General features: G+C 35.3%; 1 protein-coding gene across 1 annotated transcript in view; it reads left to right on the top strand.

Moving 5' to 3' along the window:
- The window catches only part of LOC140152208 (gamma-aminobutyric acid type B receptor subunit 1-like), a 32,279-nt gene extending 14,137 nt beyond the window's left edge, over nt 1–18,142 (top strand). The window contains exons 3-16 of the mRNA XM_072174507.1: nt 1,652–1,822; nt 4,961–5,026; nt 6,262–6,456; nt 7,548–7,585; nt 9,796–9,995; nt 10,240–10,323; nt 11,629–11,794; nt 12,287–12,419; nt 12,862–12,969; nt 13,115–13,237; nt 13,396–13,542; nt 13,668–13,856; nt 14,647–14,682; nt 18,074–18,142. Of these exons, the coding sequence (XP_072030608.1) occupies nt 1,652–1,822; nt 4,961–5,026; nt 6,262–6,456; nt 7,548–7,585; nt 9,796–9,995; nt 10,240–10,323; nt 11,629–11,794; nt 12,287–12,419; nt 12,862–12,969; nt 13,115–13,237; nt 13,396–13,542; nt 13,668–13,856; nt 14,647–14,682; nt 18,074–18,142 (1,725 nt within the window). The remainder of the gene's footprint in view (nt 1–1,651; nt 1,823–4,960; nt 5,027–6,261; nt 6,457–7,547; nt 7,586–9,795; nt 9,996–10,239; nt 10,324–11,628; nt 11,795–12,286; nt 12,420–12,861; nt 12,970–13,114; nt 13,238–13,395; nt 13,543–13,667; nt 13,857–14,646; nt 14,683–18,073) is intronic.
- The last annotated feature ends 4,341 nt before the right edge of the window (nt 18,143–22,483 follow it).

Raw genomic sequence — 22,483 nt, 5'->3', positions numbered from 1 at the left:
AAAATGTGCTCATGAATATTCATGTTTGCCAATATTATACCAATATCTTATGAATAAACCTTCATACTACTTTTATTTTAAATGATTTTGACATGAAACTTTGCCAATGTGTTTCTATGGCCTAAAACATTACCATGTGATTTTTCCGCCCATCTAATTTGCATATTTGCATAATTAATTAGCATTATACTTAAGGCTAATTAATTATGCAAATATGCAAATTAGATTTGCGGAAAATCACATGTTAAAGGTTTAGGTCATAGAGACACATTGGCAAAGTTTCAGGTCAAAATTTTAAAGGTAAAAGTAGTATGAAGGTTTATTCATAAAAATATTGGGAAAATATTGGCAACAATTAATATTAATGAGCACATTTTGCCAATTTTCTTCATTAACTTCATCAATATATTGGCAAAAACAATAAAATACAAAGAATCTTTCAACAGCAATATCTCAAAAACCGTTTGTCCGATTTGGCTCAAATTTTAGAATTAAGATTATTTTGCATATCTCTCTGCAACAAGTCTATTTTAATCTCAATCAGAGCAACTTGATTTTGCCTTTCGTACCACCTTAAATTTATGTTATCCCATTTTGAGCTCAGTAGCCTTATTTGCATATAGGTACATTTAAATAAATGAAAAATATAAAAAGTATTATTTTCAGGTAGACTAACTTTGCAATTAAGAGTGCTCAATCCCATTACAGGAGCGCGTAAAAACAAATTTTAAATCATAATAAGACCTCTGGAAAGGCAACCGTTACTCTGCGTTTCACGGTATACCATCACATTCGATCATTGGGTACCCAATCATCATTGAAGGATATGTTTTTCAAACCAGTTTATAGTGCATAACAGAGCGCGTTTGCAATTTCAGTTGAAATGTAATATATTTGGGACATTTTGAATCTTGATCATATATGTGTACTACTCGTAACTTAAGGGTGGGGTATGAACGTTTGGACAGTATTTATTGTGGGACATTAGAGCACATCAGACATATCGAATTGCATTCTGAATACGAAGAATGTCCTTCTGATATCAAAATTGATATTTTTGATATTTAACAGTACTTGAAGTAAACTTTATAAATCTGATGATTTATACTTAAAGTGTATGTAGGTGGGATGAAAAGCCGACAATCAATTGAAAATTTTGACCTTTCGTATTGAAGATATGGATTTTTTTCCCAAAAAAAAAAAAAAAAATAGGTCTTTTTGGGAAAAAATCCATATCTTCAATATAAAAGGTCAAAATTTTCAATTGATCATCGGCTTTTCCTCCCAGCTACATACACTTTAAGAATATATCATTAGATTTATAAAATGTATTTCGAAGACTGTTATATATCAAAAATTTGAAAAATATCAAATTTTAATAATTTGTCATAAAATTTGTATTATATCGTGAATTTCAAAAAATGAAAATTATTTGATATCAGAAAGACATGCTTCGTATTCAGAATGCAATTCGATACGTCTGAGGTGCTCTCATGTCCCACAAAAAATACTGTCGAAACGCCATAAACGCTCATTCTAGATCCCTTAAAGGGACCAAAATATGATGTAAAAGTTATTGTGCTCCCTCACCTTAAGGTTTTTACTACTCAATGCAGATGGACTAGGATTATTTTCCTTTTACTCCTTTTAGGTTGCTTACGGATCGGAGTCTCCGGAATTATCCAATCGCAAATTTTACCCATACTTCTATCGTACAAGTTCACCAGCAACTGTATATAATTTTGCCAGGATCCGTCTCATAAAAGAATTTGATTGGTCTAGAGTGGCTACTATTCATGAGAACAGAGAGCATTATAAATTGGTAAGTATAAAAGAAAAAGAAACAGAAGCGAGAGCTTTCGAAATAAAATGACAACCACTTCCAGATAAGATATAAACAAATCTAATTTCATCACGCATACTCAAATAGTTTTAACTATATAATTATGTTAAAGAAGGGAACTCATTACCAAACGGTGCCCTTAACATTCATATTTTTCAACTTACACTGCAGCAGATAATAAGTCTGCACAAAAAGTAACGCAGCTGTTATAGATATGCCTAAAGCTTCAGAATTATTAATTGCATTCACAATGTTTTATCATAGAAAGAAGGATGGTGTATTTACGCGCATTTTGATACCCCATTTGTCATTCAATATTAACAACTTGTTAGTGCTGTTAAGGGATCTAGAATGAGCGTTTATGGCGTTGTCTGATGTGCTCTACTGTCCCACATAATACTGTCCAAACGTTCATACCCCTTCCCTTAAAGTAAAATACCCGAATTAAAAAGTGGCATTTTACAGCGGTAAATGGTTATTATACAAGCACGTAAAGCCCGCTTATACCTTCGCGCTGACTACAGATCAATACAAATAGCTGCAATTTTTAAATTCGGGTATTTTTTCTTTCTAAACACTAGCTGTTGTATTGGTAATATTGAACGAAATTGGACAAATGGGGGGATCAAAATGCGCGTAAATACCCCGATCTTTTGTTCTATGTCAAAACATTGTGAATGCAAATAATAGTTCTGAAGCCATGGGCGTATTTATATACCTCATATATAGATTCCTGACATCTGGTGATCTCAAAAGCATGCTATGACCCTCGGCTGCGCCTCGGATCATAGCATGGTTTTGAGATCACCTTAGGCCTATAATCTTAACCATGCCCCTCATAGCAGTCAATATTTGTATACTATAACAGCTGCGTTACTTTTTGTGCAGACTTTAGATCATCTTCATATTAAATCTACCAAACGGTGCTCTTATTTACCATTAATATTTTTCAACTGCAGATAATAGATCATCTGCATAATCTGCTAAAAGAGGAAAATATTACGTTGATTACTTCGGAGAGTTTTTCTGACAGCCCAAGGAATCAAGTGGAAAATTTAAAGGTTCGTATTTTCATATACATTTGGCTGTTCCCGATGAAATCCATACACCCCCTATAAAAGACATGACCTTATCCATCGTCTACTGGAGGCACTTTTGTAACACGTCTACCGAAGCGGGTGGGGGTGACGATGGGTGGGGGTGTGTGGGTGTGAGGTTGGGGTTGGGATTAAGGTGTTTGGGGATGCGGTTGGGTGTGTGGGGGGGGGGATATTCTGGAAATCGTATACCCTATAGCAGATGAGATGAGATATCACCTTCGATGGTTAACGCCCAGTAACATATAGTACCACTGCTGTTAATATTACTACTTATTATGCTTTTATACCTGTATTTGAATAATTGATTGTATCAGTATCCATACTTTATTAAAAAATCATGTCTCGTGTTCCCGAAGACCAAATTGCACATAATTGTCCATATAAAACATCCAAATATCAATATTTATATTTACATATACAAAGAATTGCACACTTATACAATAGCACAAATAAGGCAACATGCATGAAACGAGAAAAAGACGTAGTATAGGTCAACAGCCCAGCAGAATACCTTCACTACACCTAAATATATAATTGACATTTTAGTTTTCATAACAAACAAACAGGATAAATAAAACATCAAAGAACCGACATTTCTGTCCACATTTAAAGAAAATAGCATAAATGTGATAGTTACCAGTAATGGTCATTCTGCTTGTACTTTAGTAATTGACATTTTGACAATAGTTTGAATAGTTTTGACAATAGTTTTTGCTTTGAACCTTTTAATAACATTGCTATTTTGCAGTTTATTTTTCATAATTTGCATTCTCGTAGTATATGTTTTGCGGGGGAAACTTTTTCCGGTATTAATTATTCCTGCAAGTTTTTATGGTAAAATAACAATCAAGCAATGGTTGCCATAGCAATGGAAATAAGAACAGTTTTCTTTTGGAATAACAACTTTCCAGTCAATCTAAACCAATTAGTGGTGTCAGTTACCACTAATATACTTGGTGAAAATTTCAATATTTTTAAAAACTATACCAAAGTATTCAGCTAATCACAAGGATTCAGAAAAAGTATAGCTTGTCATGCCTGTGACGTACCGTTCGCAAGTTATAAGCAAAAAGGTCAAAGATTATATTTTGAGCTTCATGAGGATCAGATTTGAAATAAATGCTCCGATCTCTTTAAAAATTAAAATTGTCTCAATTTGTTCGTCCTTGAGAAACACTTTAAATTAAGAATAGTTAGCCATATCTTGAATGTTTCGTTACCTAGGTATAAGAGGTCAATGACCATTAAACTCTATTAACCTATTTTTCGATGTTATCTATGTATATAAACATCCTAAACAGTGCTTGACGCACAATTTGAGACGATTTTGGTTAAAATCAGACAGTGTTTAGTTTTAGACCCCTGTGGAACTCAAGATTTGTCATTTGTCTTCTTGGCTTATAACTCAAGAACCGTACGTCACAGATAGCCAAACTATACTTTTTCTGAATCCTTATGACTAGAGGAATAATTGGTATAATTTTTAATGATTTTTAATGATTGGAGCAATTTTGAAATTTGACCCCTGTATGACCCTTTCCCGCCAAAACTTACCTTTCCACTAAGTATATTTTAGTATACTTTTTGTATGCTGTTCAGGCGACATCTCTGAAATACATAGCAGTGAAAATAATTATGTTGCAATTAGTAGTCAAAACCCACTTTGACTATTATCCACTGTTATTGTGTAAAAAGAGAGGTTTGAATATGTAGCGACCATGCAAAATGCTCTCCATTTTGAAAAGACCGGGGTCAAAATTGTCAGTTACCACATCGATAGTACACGATGAGATGTTATATGCTATGAAATTTCAGATTCTGTTTGAATTAGCAACTTTTCAAATCGCACCAAACTTCATTCAAGCATAAATTCTCGGTCATTCGAATTTGATTTTACACAAATTTGGTATCATACTACAGCTAACAAAAATGTATACAACACTTAATTAATTATCGGCCATTGAACGCAATTATTTTCTTTGATTGTAACATTGGATGGTTTCTAATTTGTATCCAGAGAAAAGATGCGAAGATTATCTTTGGCAACATGTACGAAGACATGGCGCGAAGGGTATTTTGCGAGGTAAGAAACACTGTTTGTTTTGCATACTTCGCATTAGCAACCTCAGATTTTTGTTTGTTTGCTGAGGCTGTTGCCAGTGAGGAATGGGGTGAAGTGATGACAATGTGAGACATTGTCATCACTTCACCCCATTCCTCACTGGCATTGTCTAAAATAGTCAAACAAGCGTTTCGGGCCAAGAGGTGGCTACGACTCTGTCTCCCGAGTTATGATAACATTTTCTTTTCTGTGTCAATTATCATTTCTTTGTGCTCTACAGGAAAAATAAAAACAACTACATTAATTAAATTTGTGGTAAACACTACCAATTGACATGTTGTATCAAGTGGAAAAACAAATAACCACCTAAGTAACAATTATTGACCTATTAGCAAGAACAATAACTATGAAAAAACGTCATTTACGGTCAAATAAACATAACTAATTGGATAACTTTAATTCAGCATTTTCTTCCAAAGTCCAATTGAAACACTTACTGTATGGGACGTTTCAAGAGCTAAGGTCTGCTCTTTTCATCAGCCAGATGATGCACTGATCTGCTTGGGTTGTCAGTTGACTTCTTGTTGGTATTGATTGAAGTAACACTGTCATCACGCATGGAATTTCATATACACAGTCTGTGATTTTATCCTTTTCTCTTTTGTCCTTGGGATGTACCAGAATGTTACGCAGAGTGGTCATGGGCTTCATTGCTGTGGCAATGTTATGTTTTTTGAAAATCCGCTGTGCTTTTTCTGACAAACCTTGAACATAAGGGATAACAACAAGTCCTTTATTCCTGTTGGTATCATTTTTCTTTTTAGCTGGTTTAACTTGCTCCTGCTTTTGTTTTATGGCACTTTCCACTTTTTCAAAGGCCCACTGAGGGTAACCACATTTCTGGAGAGCTGTTTGGACGAGTATGACAAGTATACAAGATGGGTCAAGGAATCCATTTGGATCCGGAGGCGGGGCACCCAATCTATGAACAGAGTTGATGGCACATTCTAATTAAGCCACCTTTATGATGTATTGATTTCTGGTGATGACAGTGTTACTTCAATCAATACCAACAAGAAGTCAACTGGCAACCCAGGCAGATCAGTGCATCATCTGGCTGATGAAAAGAGCAGACCTTAGCTCTTGAAACGTCCCATACAGTGTTTCAATTGGACTTGTATAGAAGAAAAAGCTGAATTAATGGAATATTACAGTCCTGATGAACTTAATCAATTGGATAACTTGTTAAACTACAGGCATTCAAGAAAGGAATGACAGGCAAAGGCTACGTGTGGATTATGATGGGGTGGTACTCGCACAAGTTCTGGGAAGTAGAGGACGATAATATTGACTGTACAAATGAGGAGATGCGACTTGCTATTCATGGTTTCATCGGCACAGAGACGAATCTATTGAATGATGACCCTGACGCCATTACTATCGCCAATATCGTATGTTGTTAACTACAAAACTAATTGAATCAATATTTGTCCCTATTTGATTTTAATTTATCATGCGATACCGATCTCTATTATATGAAACAAGTACCTGCTAAATTGGTAATTTAATAAAATATCAGACGATTTTGAAATAAAGCTCATCTATATAAATGACTAAAATGGTTGAATAAAGGAAGCAACGCTCCGTTGCTAAATGGTAATTCCCCTTCTCAGTGAAGGAGAAACGTGAAGTTATTCTTCTTATAATAAATAAGGTAGCAGTTTATGAATTATGACGTTACAAGCAAAGTGAAAGTCGATTTTGAAAATCAAGGTAGCCATAATGATCGCAGGTGAGGAAATAACCACATTATGAAACTATTCTCAATTCCAGAAAAATACAGCACTAAATTGATTAGATTAAAAACACATTATCCTATGTTGCCACATGAAAGATATTAATTAAATTCAAACTGGCAATGAAAGTAAATTTTTAATATGGTCAATTTTTGTGAATAAGGGCCAAAAACATTCGTTTTTAGGGTATTTTTTTCGAATGCTGTAACAATGTTGTATCAAGACTAATTTCAGCTTATGCGTTCAAATTTTTGGAAACACGTTTTTGAATTTTGAGTATTATTTTCCACAAGGTCATATGTACACGCTTGACGTCTCGCGCGTATGCACGATGGTTGACGCATAAAAAGAACCTTGCTACAGATTATGCAAATTCAAAAGTTGCCATTTTCATTTTCCGTCAATGCGTTTACCGTAGTAAACCAACCTGGTCTCTCTAATATTCAGTCTTTATCGCACTGAATATACGGCATAAATAGCGCCATCTGTTGGTGCAGTGTTAAGGTTACTGTTGGTCAATGTTACATTCAGGTTACTTTTTGTCGATATTACTCCTTTTCAAGTATTTTTTAACTTTCAACTCTAAGCAATAAAACATATGCTTGCATTTAAGTACCACGTTTGAAATTATTAGTAGGCACTATATGTGTTGATAGCTATTGGCCATAATTAGACATAATGTGCTAGATTAGGCGTAAGTACTATACTCAATTTTGACGTCCATCTGTTTTCGTCTTTTTATGCAGGCTCTGCTGGAAATGCGTCAAAACCCGCGAACAGTAAAGTAAAATAAAGCATAATAGGGTTCAGGTTTACTACCGATTGATTCAACATAATATTTTCAATAAAATGGCACCCAATCTATCATCTGGATCATTGGACTCCTGGTTTCTTTCTATTTCATTAGGCTATTGTTTCCTTTTCTCATCTACATGTATAATAGACATCAGCAGAGTATGTTCAAGAATTGAAATCAAGACTTGTACGACCTGAAAATCACCAGTATGACTATAATTTGTACGGAGCCAATGGCTATGATGGCGCATGGACGATTGCTTTAACATTACACAGAGCCTCGGAAATTCTTAGGACCCGAGTTAATGCTGATAATCAGACCAAGCGACTGGAAGATTTTTCATACATAGATACTGAAATGAGAGAGATGCTCTTTCACATAATGGCTGATGTAAACTTTGAGGGCGTGTCGGTAAGATATTTTATCAATTTTGGGTGACGTAACACTCACGGAGCAAGAAGAGAATATTATGCATTCACTAATACATATTGCTCAACTACGAAGATACAATTAATGGTTTAAGAGATGTTAAAGTGTAAAATTAAAAAGCAAAATTATTTATGTGGTATGGGTTCAAAGCTAAGAAACAGTTCATTGAGATTTCTCAGAGCTGAGCAAATAACGAACACATTTTTTTATTCTGTTCAGGGTCCGGTTAGCTTTATCAAAGGAGATCGTGTTGGAATGACACAGCTTGAGCAACACCAAGGTATTTGGTGTATTCTGTAATATTTACTAGGTCATATACCTGGTGGGTAGGGGCCCAGAAAACACAAAACGTTTTCAACATTATTCGCAAAAGATTAGAAAAGGTTAAGAAAACGTTTTTGTCGAGTTATATGAACAGTGATGAAGAGTATATGAAGGGCATAAAACGTTTTCATTTGTTGAAAACTACAGTAAAATATTCTAACATAATGTTATTTGAGTATTGACGAGATAGTCTGCAAAATGTTTGCAAAACATATTTTACAATAACATTTTGACAATATGTTAAAAATGTTGTTGATGTGCCTTTTCATACAAAACGTTTTAAAACGTTTTCTTGACCTTTATAAAACGTGTTTACCAAACCCAAAATATAACCTGTTTAAAATGTTTTTAAAATATTTTGTGTTTTCTGGGTGTATACTCTATACACGCAATAGCCCTCGACTATTAAACTGAAGTGTTTTTGTAACACATGTAACGAAGGAAGGGTTAATTGCAACCACCCTCTGAATGTTTGCAATAATAGTGCTATATCTATGATTTTGATACCAATGGATAGGTATACAAACAACCCTAGATTTACGTCATAATGACGTTATGGTTGACTCTAAATTTGCTGACTTTTCGGCTGATTTGCAGTCATAATTAGCCAAAAATTAGATTTCAGCCAAACATCTTTACTGACCTACAATCCGGATAAGGTGATTGGTAAACAAAATTTCACTGAAATTAACGGATAGTTGGACAATTACATTGGAGCCGTTTGGCGAACATATTAATTAATTTGGTCCTGAAAGTCAACAATTTTATCACTTTGCATTGAACATGCTGAAAATTTAAGGTCAGTTTGAAACTAAAATCTTAAAGACAAGGGGGAAAGAAGTACTCTAAGAACAAAGCTGCCTTAAAATTACTTAAAACTTAAGGGACATGTGGCGTTGTAGAGTAATGAACAGCAATGTGCCACTAGCTTTCTACGTCTTTATTATTAATATTTTGTATAGTTGGATGCTTACCCGGGTGGAAACATAATGGGAGTAATTGCTTTGCATTTATTGTGGAGTCTCACTTAACTTGGTTTGAAGCTCAAGAACATTGTTCACAAACAGATGCACATCTTCTTAGCATCCGGACTCTTCAAGACCGAGAATTTATAATTCAAAACTGGCCTCAAGATGAGATTTTCTTCTGGTAAGTACGTGAAACAGATATAATCTCTTTGCGTATCATCTGCTACTTAAATTACCATCGGATGTATACATGTATCAGATTGCATCTGGCAATTTATAGCTTACGCCATTAGATTATTTAAAATCAGACCAGGGAGTTATTTCACATAGAACAAATTAAGACAGATTAGCCCGAAACCAACGGCTTACGATCTACGCTTTCATTACAACCTCGCATTGGGATGTTGATGAAGGTTAGATACTGACCATGCATTCGTGATAAATCTTTGTAAATACCATACTATCCCTTCTTTAAAGGATTGGTTTGAAAGTTACATATGGTAAATGGAAATGGAGTGATTCTGATGTTGTTGACGCATTACCAGCATGGCTTGTAACGGGACAAAATTTGTCGTTGTCAAGCTCCGACAATGAGTGTGTGTACATGAAGAAAGATGGAGACATATCAGTAGCATCATGTCACACGACATTGCCTTACATATGCAAAGGAAAGACCGGTATGTTCGATTTATTCATTATTTATTCAATTTTGTTTTTGCCAATATCTGAACCATAATAATTGTATTTTGTTGGGATGTGTTTCAGAATGTTGTTATAAAACCTCATAATCACAATTATCTGATGTTCTGGAATACCATCCGACTACAAAACACACACTATTTTTTTTGGATTATCCTGTTTTGCCAAATGAAACACATATAAATTGATGTCGAACTTGTCAATATGGTTTGCTTTATCCAGAACTTGTTTCTCAGGCTATTGGTTATTTTGATGTCCGGCGTAACTATTTGCGTTGGGAAGCTGATCCAAAGCTACAATGGCCAGGTATATGTAAAATTAACAAAGTTTATGTTGATATCAAACTGTCTTTGATATACGAAAATCATTAGTATTCCCTAAGGTACCAATAAGGTAACCCAGGGTAGGGTGTACTGACAACTAGAAGTTGCCCTGATTGGACCTTGCAGCTATGTATTTGACATTCACTGAAACTGCTCCACAGTTCACTCGCAGCCATGTAGAATAGGTAATGATCCAAACGTCAAGCCTCGTATATATACGTAACAAAATCAGCTTGCGTTCGGTGACGACTTCAACGGCAAGGGGGTAAAGTTCACGTAAAAATGGCTTGTTTTTACTCGAGCTACCAGTATACCTATGGGAAGAGTATGTGCATATATTTTAGATAAACATTTCATAGGCTGCGTCTCATAAGAAAGGGGTAGGGAGTCGGAGAGGCAAGGCATTGGAAGTTGACAGGGAGGTGCAGTGGGGGTAGCCAAGGGGAATGGACATCTCCCTCATGGGACATCTTGTCCTCCTTTGCCCATTTTCGTCAATAATGTTTCCCCTTGAAAGTCGCCTCCCCCATGCCCTCCTGAAAAAACCCTACCAACCCCACTGCGGAGGGGCAAACGGGAGTGCCCTGAAGTGACAATATGGTATTGTAGAAGAGGGTAAAATTTGAAAGAGCGAGGATAGCTGGAGGGGAGAATGTGGAGAAGAGTGGGAAGGGAAACAGGAGCGGAGGAAGAGAGATTGAGAAGGAGGGGAGAGAAATGTGTTTCATTACGCTTTGTGTTGTAAAATGGCAACATGAAAATTAACAAAGCTAACATTAACAAGATTAATTAAGTCTTTTGTGTTTGAGTGTGACCAACAACCCACTCGAAAGAACATAAGGGAGAAAATTTGCTGCAGTCGCTTGCACGTGGCTCTCTGTTGATCGCCTATTGATACACATGTTGATATTAATACACATGTCCCGAGTTTAAGCGTCAACTTAAACGTTCTTGTTGAAGTAAATCAGACCACTAATCGATATATCGATTGCTCAGTACCAAAATGTGGGTAAGTACAATAGCTGCCATGTAGCTGCCACACGTAGATGAGTACAATATACTGTGTGTAAATTGCCAAATGTTCACAGGGCAGCTATTGAACTTACCCACTTCTGGCATTGAACAGTCGATATATAGAAGTTGACGTATAAATAAATTGACAAATTTCATTTCGCAAACTCTCTGCATAATATGCTATAATACCTTTGGGTTAAATATCACAAGCATTATATATTTTACACTATAAATACTACTTAGCCTAAGGGATTTTGTTTTTGTTTTTATGAAGACGGTGAAATCCCATTAGATCACACGCCCCAAATAGTGATCACAAGAGTAAGGGTTCAGCTGGGCGTTCCATTGCATCTCTATATCACTATATGTTCCTTGGCTTGTGCGGGCATTGTATTAACCTTGGTGTTTCTAGTTTTCAATGTAAGCTTTCGCGAGCAAAGGTAAGTGAAATTAGATCAATATATGTCTTTTTAGTAATAAACTTGTTGGAAATATGGATTTATCTCTGCGCTTTGTTATGGTGCAGGACATGGCCTGATGTTAAAAAAAAGAAAGGAAACCGAAAACTTTAGTGAAACATTGTTTTAGAATGTGAAATATATGTGGAGTAGCGTATCATGACTTGGTCAGGGTGATATTTCTATTTTTTTTGGTTCCGAACGATTTTTATTACTAAGTTGTACATGTATAAGTCTGAAATATTATATTGTTTGTCCAAAAGGATCTCATTCTGAAGGGTCGTTTGTTCCAGATATCGGCTTTACTCCGAAGGGTTATTGTTCCAATTATCCGGTTCTTCTTCCGAAGGGGCCGTATTCCGAACTTATTACAGGGTTTGTTATTCTCCAACGACACATCGGAATAGCAACCTCTCCGAGTAAACACTTCGGTATAATATACCTTCGTAACTAAAATACTTCTCTTCTTTCTAGATTCGTGAAGATGTCAAGTCCTAACCTGAATAACATCATCCTGTTTGGCAGTCTTCTTACTTATATATGGGTGATAGTCAGTGGTATTGATACAACACTTGTGTCCAAACCGATCTTCCGCATTGTGTGTCAGGTAGGGGTTTCTTCATTCTATAACTCTAAATACGTGGATAAAGTTAAACAGATTTGACCATTTTTGCCCAATTTCATTGACATGGCGGAATTGACTAAATGAATACCACCATTATGTATACGTCTTTGAAATAGCAAGTAATTGGGGTGTGGGTGTGTGTGTGTGGTGGGGGTGTGTAGGGGATCAGCGTGAGAGCTCAAAGATGGGAAATGTTGGTACATTTACATCTGCAATTTTGTAGCCCCCTGGTCTCGGAAGGTTGTCTACGCCACTGTTAAAAGGTATAGAGATGGCGATCTTACAGCAGGTTAAAATACCATCCGGGATGGATAGGTACAGAGCTTGTAAAACTAAAGGAATGACACCAGCTTGGAAATCTTTCACCTTGGGTTTACTGAAATACATTTTAGATAATTATGTTTCTATTCAATTTTCTTTATAGTTGCGTGTGTGGCTTTTGTCAATTGGATTCGTGCTGGCCTTTGGAGCAATGTTTAGTAAGACGTGGAGAGTATATAGGGTGGCTACCTTTAAGAAGCCAAAAAGAATTGTAAGTTTATTCATTGTTTGCATTAGACATTAAAGTGTTGTCTTTCAATCTACGTTCTGTCAATATTTATGAGACGTTCTTTAATTCGAATTTGTTTGTTTTTTGTCATAATTCATATTATTTTCAATTATTTTGTTTTCTACAGGTAGTTCGAGATAAACAACTATTTATGTTGGTATTTCTTCTTCTTCTGGTAGATGTTCTATTATTGACAGCCTGGCAGATTATAAACCCGTGGTATATTGCCACCAATGAAGGCTTTGAGAGGGTTTGTAGTGTAATGTACAAGATATAAACTCATGTCCGTTCGTACACACCTACCCACGAACAAGAAAAAACAAACACACACTAACACAATACTTATAATAAAGTCACACACCCAATGTCATGTCTTAGTTACTTGAAGTATCGTTTGTTTTCTCCTAGGATGATCCTAATGTGGCTAACCAAAAGATCCTACCTTACTTTGACTATTGCACCTGTAACAGGTTAATGTATTGGCAAATGGCGTTGCTGGGTTACAAAGGCTTATTGCTTATATTCGGGATGTTTCTGGCCTGGGAAACGAGAAAGGTATTCTTCTGTTACACTTTTCTATAATTTGCCTATAATTATTCGGCAATGACGCTTTCAGACGATTGTTCAAGAGACAGCACTACGTTATTTTTGTAACTTGTTTTTACTTTCCATTCCATTAGGTCACAATTTCAGCGCTTAATGATAGTAAACTGATCGGTATCAGCGTCTACAATGTTGTTATTTTGTGCACCATTGGGGTAGCTGTAAGTCTCATAATCAGTGACAACCCGTCAGCTCTGTACATATTCTCAGCCAGTATAGTAATCTTCTGTGCCTCTCTTACACTCATTGTTGTGTTTATTCCAAAGGTACATATGTGAAAATGTGAACATGTTTTTGTTTACATTTTCTTTAAGAAGCACCTTAATACGCACAATGTTTTGTTCAAGTCTGTCTTTTTTCTATAACTTATTTTATAACCTAGACTCCAGACTTGCTAGACAGGTAGCTCCATTGAGGTGCTCGGATGCGTAAAACATCCAAATCGTGAAAAACGGACTATTACACCTAGCAGCTGAATATATTTTGTAATTAATTTTGTGAAATTCAAACTATGATTGACATGCCCCTAGTCCATCTCAGATTTGGAAACACTATGTTGATGACACATTCTGTGTTATCGAACGCGAACACTAATGAGGAGGACACCAATGACGATCATGTTTTCCTTGATATTCTCGTTAAGGGAAAGCCTGTTGCTTGATACTATATACAGGCTACAGGCAGAAAACTCACGCTAACCAGTATCTTAATTATTTTGACTCGCAACATCCAGCATCTGTTCCATAGAACTGACAATGTTTCGTTGAATTTTGAGGATAAACAATATGAGAAGACTCGCGTCCGACGAGCTTTGAAACTAAAGTATCCTTCTTAGTTTATTGACTTTACATGTCCTCTTGACAATTTCAGTAGTGTATTTCAGAGGCATTATCCTGATTATTTAGTAGTTCTGAAGATGGCACTCGCTAAAGTTCGGAGAGTTTCCCTATAGGACCTCTCGTGGGAAAGATTAAATCCTACCCATGTCCTTTTTTTTGTGGACTTTGCATTTTCTTTGCAATAATTATTTATCAAATGTTTATTATTCTATTTCAGATGATATCTGTATACAAATATCGTGATGGTCCGCCAGTGATATCTACAGTCAAGCATCCTTCGAGACAAGATACATATGAGAAAGATTCATCTAATGCTTCACATTCCAATATAACTAACATATAAGAACAATCATTATAATCTTATTAAATTCAATAGAAGTTCAAGTCGAGTTAGCTCAATCGGTTCAGGTGCTAGAGCTAGACCCTATTGCATGGTGCGTGACACTATGTGTAAATTCTGTTCTGCTCTTAAATTGAGCTACAATCCAGGAAAAAATAGTTGGCACACTTGCACTAAACAATGGAAATGCGTGCCCCATCAAAATTGGAGAGGCGAGTGAAACATGCATGCAATATATGTGAAGTACAGACTCCCCCTTATATCTCACCCTTCCCCACTCCCCATCTTTCAATGTTGGAGGGTCCCACGGACCTGTTGACAACATGGCTTGGTCCAACATTGAATTTGGGGAGCGGGGGCAGAGATATATACCAAAAGGCAGGCAAAGTGTGCCAACCTTTTTTTCCTGGATTGTAGCTTAAAATTCAGCAGAACAGGAATTTACTGCCAATTATTCCGGACTACCTGTGCAAACTTGGGAAGTTGGTTCTGGCTGCGATGTCATTCTATGGCTGGTATAGGGTTCTGCGCAGTATAATAGAGCTGCGTCCCTGAAATAAAGCTAATACGACGTGGCGCTAGAACTGGATGTATTGGTAGATCAGTGCCCAAGTGGGGGTCTTAGGTACAAATTTTTGTTTCAATGGTCTTGAAACCTGATTTTTTGCCGTAGCTATAGAGTTGAACAAATAAAAAAATGTCACAATTATTGTTCAATGAAATTTATTTATTTGTGACCCGGCAGCACAAATGAGCCGTAAATTCCCTAAATGTGTACGAAGGTCATATTCATCGGTAACTTAAGCTGGCCCGACATCCGTCTCATTTCGATAGTCAAAAACTAATCAATAATCATATTGTTGAAGTGGATAATAAGCTTCTACCTTAGATGGCTATAGAACTTTTAATAGCTCTGGTCTTTGTTTGCTTATATTGCTAAATCCTGTTCAAGTGGTGGGTTACCAGGCATTGTATTTTGTACACAGGTATGCATAACCAACAATTAACAATGAGAGAACTTTCTTAAACCTCGTTGACTTGGGGATGATTTGAAATGACCGCCAATTATGACTGTTTGATATTTATTGCCAACAATGTGGAAAAAGAGACACATGTAAAAACGTAAAAAGCTATAATTTTGTTGAAGGAGCAAAGTTTAACAAACCATAACCCCGCTTCTGGATATCGTTTGAAGTCAAATGATATACCATTTTTAAGTTTATGATGTTTATTTTTAAACACGAAATAAAACAAAATTGACCGGGGAGGAATTTACGGCTCATTCGCCGTGGACGGTCACAATTTTATGTTTGGAATTGGAAACGGTTGTGACAATCAACATTCCAATGCTCCTCCTGCATATAATTTTAGACATCAAATTCTCTGGAATAATTCTTCTATTATTATCAATGGTAGCACTATTTATAGGCATGTATGGTGCAGTAAAGGGATCAAGTTTTTGGAAGATATTTTAGATGATGATGGGGAATTTTTAGCCTTGTCACGTTTAAAAGATAAGTTTAATTTGAAGTGTAACTTTTGGACTACTATTCACTTATTTATGCCATTCCAAATAAATGGAAAAGAAGTGTCAAGAGGGGGGAGGACAATGATAATATTAATTCATCTCAGGAGGAGATGCTAGCCAGAATTACGAAGACTGTTAAAGTGTGTAAAACCATTAGTGATATCTGTATTAGTAAGCTCTTCAAACCACCAATCGCTGAGGAGAAATGGTCGTATATCTTTGATAATATTGATTTGAATTGGTGTGATATTTATCAAATTCCATTGTCCTCCTCCCGATCGACCCAACTTAGATATTTTCAATTTAAAGTTCTTCATAGGTACCTTGGTACCAATAATAATATGTTTAAATTTGGTTATGTTGATTCCAATTTGTGTTATTTTTGTAAACATGAAGTTGAGACTATACAGCATCTCTTTTGGGAATGTAATGTTGTAAGAAATTTCTGGAATGATGTTCAAAATCAAATCATAAAAAAACAGGTTTACCTGGACATGAAGAGTGTTTTGTTAGGTATTCTTGACCCAGATGTGTCCAAATTCAACTTCCTTGTTCTTCATGGGAAAAAATTCATTTATGATGTGAAGTATAAACAAGGTTCTCTAAATATTTCTTATTTTATTAGGAGGCTTAAGAAGACTGCTAAGGTAGAAAAAAAAGCATGTCATGTACTGGCAAAAGGTTAAATGAATGGCATAAACGTTGGAACTCCATTTTGTAAAATAATTATAATTGTATACCGTATCATGTTTATTGAGTACAAATGCATTGTTGTTTATACATATCACATATCATAATGTTTTCTATGATTATATTATTCATGCTACGTTGTATGTAACCTGCTGATAAAATAAAAGCACGGTGTACCTGGTGTATACTGTGGAAAGATAAAAAAAAACATTCCAATGCTAACTAAAATACGCACACACGTGTTATTTGTGTATCTCTTTATTTATTTATTATTTATTTATTTCTTACATCATAATTACCCTGGGTAGCCCGATCACCTAAATGCTAGCTTACACGGGCACTGTATATTCCACATTTTCGAAACCATACAGATACAGTGAGTAAGATACAAAAGCATAAAGCATAAGCATAATAAAGCGCAGATAAATTGAGTATTTTAATTAATGAATAATTTAATAAAATGTTAATTAATTTACACAAGTGCTAATTAATTTTGCAAATATGTGAATTAAAGGTCGGCTAGAAAATACAAAGCACAAGAACATGTTAAAAATGCTATGACCAAGGTTTTTTAAACAATTTATGAACAATTTATGAATTGATTTTAACCAAATACTGGCAGTTATTTCAGCTCACTTATATAGATTATTGATGACAAAAACAAAAAAATACAAATAAAATACAGATTGATGTATTTTGAAAACCTTATGTCCGATTTCCTTCAAACGAAGGGCATATTGATAAGTGTACCCAACTCAATTAAAACATGCTCAGAGCACTTACTAATTTCCAGAAAATTCATCATATTCCACCTTCAGGATACGATACACGATTTACCGACAAGTTACTCATTTCGGAATGCGATAATAATAATATTTATTTCTTATATAGCGCAATTACATCAAAAGAACTCAAGACGCTTTACAAAACATGGAATTAAAAGCACATACATTTGTAAAATATAAGAACAATATTTGAATTTACAATTTTAAAACATACAAAAAGTTTGAGGAAACCCCTCGATATAAGCAAGCAAACCAAAATGTTAAAAACTAATTTGAAAAAGACAAACAAGATATTGCACAGCATGAGCCTAAAAAGGCAAGATCGAACGAAATGCAATCGACTCAGTTGACTGTGAAATATACATTATAAAACGAAAAAATATTTAAACAATGCACACAATGCATATTGCACAACATAAATGCAACAGTAATTTCGAGATCAAAAAATAAGCAAGAAGCCATGCAACATGCATGATGTAAACATTAAATAAGAGAAATGTTACCGCAATACGCATTGACAAGTAAACACAGCGCACGGAAACAAATAAGCCTTGGAATGCGATTGCAATTACATTCCACAAAATCATACAACAAGATATATGAACAATATTTAAATTTACAATCTTAAAACATACAAAAACCAATATATTAAAACCAGTTTAAAAAGACAAGCAATATATATAATGCACAGTGTAAGCCTAAAAAGGCACGATTGATCAAATTTGATTATGAATTTTGAAGGACAAAAAAGTTTCCACAGGCTTCAATTCCACGTGATTATCAGTCCCGTTCTTTACCGCTCGGCCACGGAGGCAGATGAACAGAAGAGTGTAATAATAAAAGATAAATCTCATAATGCTATCTTTAGCCTTTTGTAAAGATAGATTGGCCGTTTTATGCATATATATATAGCACGAACGTTAACAAAAGGCCTCAAACAAATAATAAAGACACTGATACGATGATGAAATTGCATAAGATGGGGGGAATATCTGCGTCGCAATGTTTTGTTTTGATTTTAGGAATTTGACCTTAAAATTTACGACGTTAAGTCACATTCGAAATCAACAAAATATATTTCAACAGTATACCTCATTCTTTCTCTAGAGTGTTTTGAACATGTGTGTGAAATAGCTTCAACAATGGTTTGGAGAGGTGCCATATTTACGGATTCAGGCTAAATTTAAAATTGGTATAAAACGTTTGGTTTTTGATCGATTGCAAAAAGTCCTTTTTTGCATTAAAAGAAATTGTGTCTGGCGTGAATTACACTACAATTTTTATTCCTGGTGCTCTTTGATTTCTTCAAATATTTTTTTATAATAATAGAGTGAACCCCTGGCCCTCTATAATTACGCACAAAAGATCGCCTCCCCTTAACGTGTATGAAAATGTATCTAATTCTGGAAACTGGAACGCCTTTGGAGAAGCCCACCCCTGCCAATCGAAACAAAAATCAAGCTGTTTGAGACAACTTGTGTTACGATCTTTCTGTCCGGGTGTGAGTCATGGGTAATCACCAAGGACATGGAAAAGAAGATCAATGCCTTTGCAACATCTTGCTACAGAGTCATGTTAAACATCAAGCGTGTGGATCGGATTCCATATAAAACCATCTACAATCTGACCAACACCAAGATTCATCAACTCACATTTCTCGGCCATATACTTTTTTTTTTATTTCACATAGCCAAAACAGCTTTTATTTCCCTGTGCTCAATGGGAGAAAGACATGTATACAGAAAATGAAAAACTATACAGATTTACATAATGCAGGAGAACATTGAAAATAAAACATTACATGATGTTTGAAAAGAGCGCAATCCATTACAGCTTTTAAAAAGAATGGTGAAAGTTAACAACACATCTGTTCTAAAACATGCCATTTATCAATAAATTTGTGCATTGCATTATTACTAATAGCAATTCGTTTCTCAAGCTTGTAATGAAATTTAATCAATTGCAGAAAAGACACAAAAGATGGCTTTTGGTTTTTAAATCTACTGTCATAAATAACCGTTTTGATTAAAATGACACATATATTCAGTAAAGTCTCAGAACCAAAACCAAAAATAATATGCTTATAGTTTAAATCAATGTTTCCATCAATATTGTCTATATATATACCATGACCCAAAATCATTCCACATCTTCTTTGCATATTTACAATCCCAAAACAAATGGTTCAAAGATTCAGGAGAGTTATTACAAAAGGTACACATTTCACTGTTCACAAGGTTCATCTTATACAGTCTACTATTTGTCATTAGACAATTAAGATTAATCTTATATTGAAAAATCCTGGTTCTTATATCACAAGTTGACTTGAAAGGCATAAGATAAATAACACTCCATTCATCATCATTAATATTAAACTCATTCTTATACTTTTTCTGTGATGTTGGAGGCTATTGTATTCTCTGTACAAAAATACGATTGATACATTGAGATGTCATTTTACTAATATTGATTTCTTTATCATCATGATACAACACGAAACCTTTAGGAGTACAAAGATCCCTTGCTTCCATGGAAGGAATTGCATCAATAATGCTCCTCCATTGCAAAAATACTTCTTAAAAACCCCCTTATCACTCCAGACCTTAAATGGAACAATCGTTGTAAAAAACATCAGTGTAAAATAAGTCGCTAACTAACTTCATACCATGGATCAAAAAATGCTGAAAATAGATGGACTGGCGATTCACAAGGATGCGACGATTGTTCCAAATGCATTGCTGGTGTGGGTCGACATTATCAGGATTAGTTAAATTAATATACGAAATCAACATATCTTTATAAAAGGATGGAATATGCCATTTCATTATCTGCTTTGGGGAGATATTACAATAAAAGATTAAATCATTACCATATGGGATGATAAATTCATTCAAAATAATTTTCCAAGGTGCAGAAGTGGTATTGTATTTACTAACCCACTTAATTTTCTGAGCAGCAAAAATAGATTTTACATCAACCATTTTCAGCCCTCCTTGATCAATTTCACCAATAATTGTGTTTCTCTTAAAGGTCCGTAACCCGATCGACAGCATCATCCCCCGATTTTTTTCATTGTTGATGAGGTTTTGGTATCACATAATAGATACTATTTTTCTCATTACTATCCTGGAATTTGACGCTCCAAGTCGATGTATTTCCGGAGAAATCATGAAACACGCCGGCTTTTACAGGCTACCAGTTTGTAAACAATGGTAATACTTTGGATTTCTGGGCCGGGAATTATGAACGAAATAGCTCGAAATATCAGTCTCCTCAACAGCTACTTTGGTTTCGCGTCATACACATTCTGTGAAAAAAGCGAACCACACTAACTGCTGAGGAGACGCGTCTAGACGGTGTGCCGTATTTAATTATAAAATTTCCACGATGGAGGCAGCGGGCCGATTAGCTCAGTCGGTTAGCGCGCTTCATGTTTCTACCTGAGAGGTACCCGGTTCAAAATCCGGTATTGGAATGGTTTTTTTCCTCTCCATTTTTAACCCAAACTTTTTTATATTCATTTGAAATGTACATATTGCAAGGGGAAATATATTTTGTTTCCTTTTTTTCTGAAACGGTACAAAAAACAAATATTTTTCGTTCAATACGGGCCGGGCATTGATTGTACAGCATGTCAGTATTAAATTCGTCATACGAACGGAAATGGTTGTTGTTGCTTGCCTACCCAGAATGCAATTCACGTATACCAAGGTATTGGATTGCAAATTTGGCTATTTATTCACATTTACGCTGAAAATGCTCTCGTTTTTTCACAAAGCAGCATAAAGGGGGCGATATTTGATATTATTATGTAATTTCAAAGACAATCCATATCCAAAACCAATAGGGTTACCCCCCTTTAACAAAACCTTTACCTCCATTCCAAAGAAAATTATAAATAATAGTGTCAATTTCCTGAATCACATGGTCAGGGATATGAATGACTGATGCCAAATAAATACATTTTGATAATGCAAATGTTTTGATCAAGAGGATTTTACCAGAAAGGGTCAAGTTTCTAGTTTTCCAAATATTTAACAGAGTCTTTATATGCTTGATTTTTGGAACAAAGTTCAGATTCCCAGCAGCATCATTATCATATGAAAAATACACACCCAATGCCTTAACAGGATTATTTGGCCACTCAACATTCAATGGTTTTTCTTTGCAATTTCTCTTAGAACCAAGCCATAACGCTTGAGATTTACTTACATTTAATTTCAATCCAGAGACCTTAGAGAAAAGATCTAAAACCTTTAAAAGATTATTTGCTGACTGAACATCATTTAAAACACATGTAGTGTCATCTGCATACTGAATTAACTTAAGTTCAAAGTTATTCACAATTATACCAGAAATAGATGTGTCTTCACGTATATTGAACATGACAATAATTCTATCGCCAAAATAAACAAGTAAGAGCTCAATGGGTCGCCCTGTCGCACGCCGCGCCCCACCGAAAAGTAATGTGATGTAAGCCCATTATTAAGAATACAACTACTAATATTAGTGTAAAGGGCTTTGACATACTTGACAAAACTTGGACCAAAATTCATTCGATTTAAAGCCATATACTGCATCTTGAAGACGACGAGCCTGTGAAAGAATACGCCCTTTATATTCCACCACATGGAAAGAGGAAACCGGGACGGCCGCGCACACTGTACTTACAGTATGTCCAGCACCTCCTGTGAGATACTGAAGGGATGCT

The sequence above is a fragment of the Amphiura filiformis genome, chromosome 5 (genome assembly GCF_039555335.1).
Source record: "Amphiura filiformis chromosome 5, Afil_fr2py, whole genome shotgun sequence".
NCBI classification, from domain to species: Eukaryota; Metazoa; Echinodermata; class Ophiuroidea; order Amphilepidida; family Amphiuridae; genus Amphiura; species Amphiura filiformis.
This window is presented reverse-complemented; position numbering and strand designations above follow the sequence as displayed.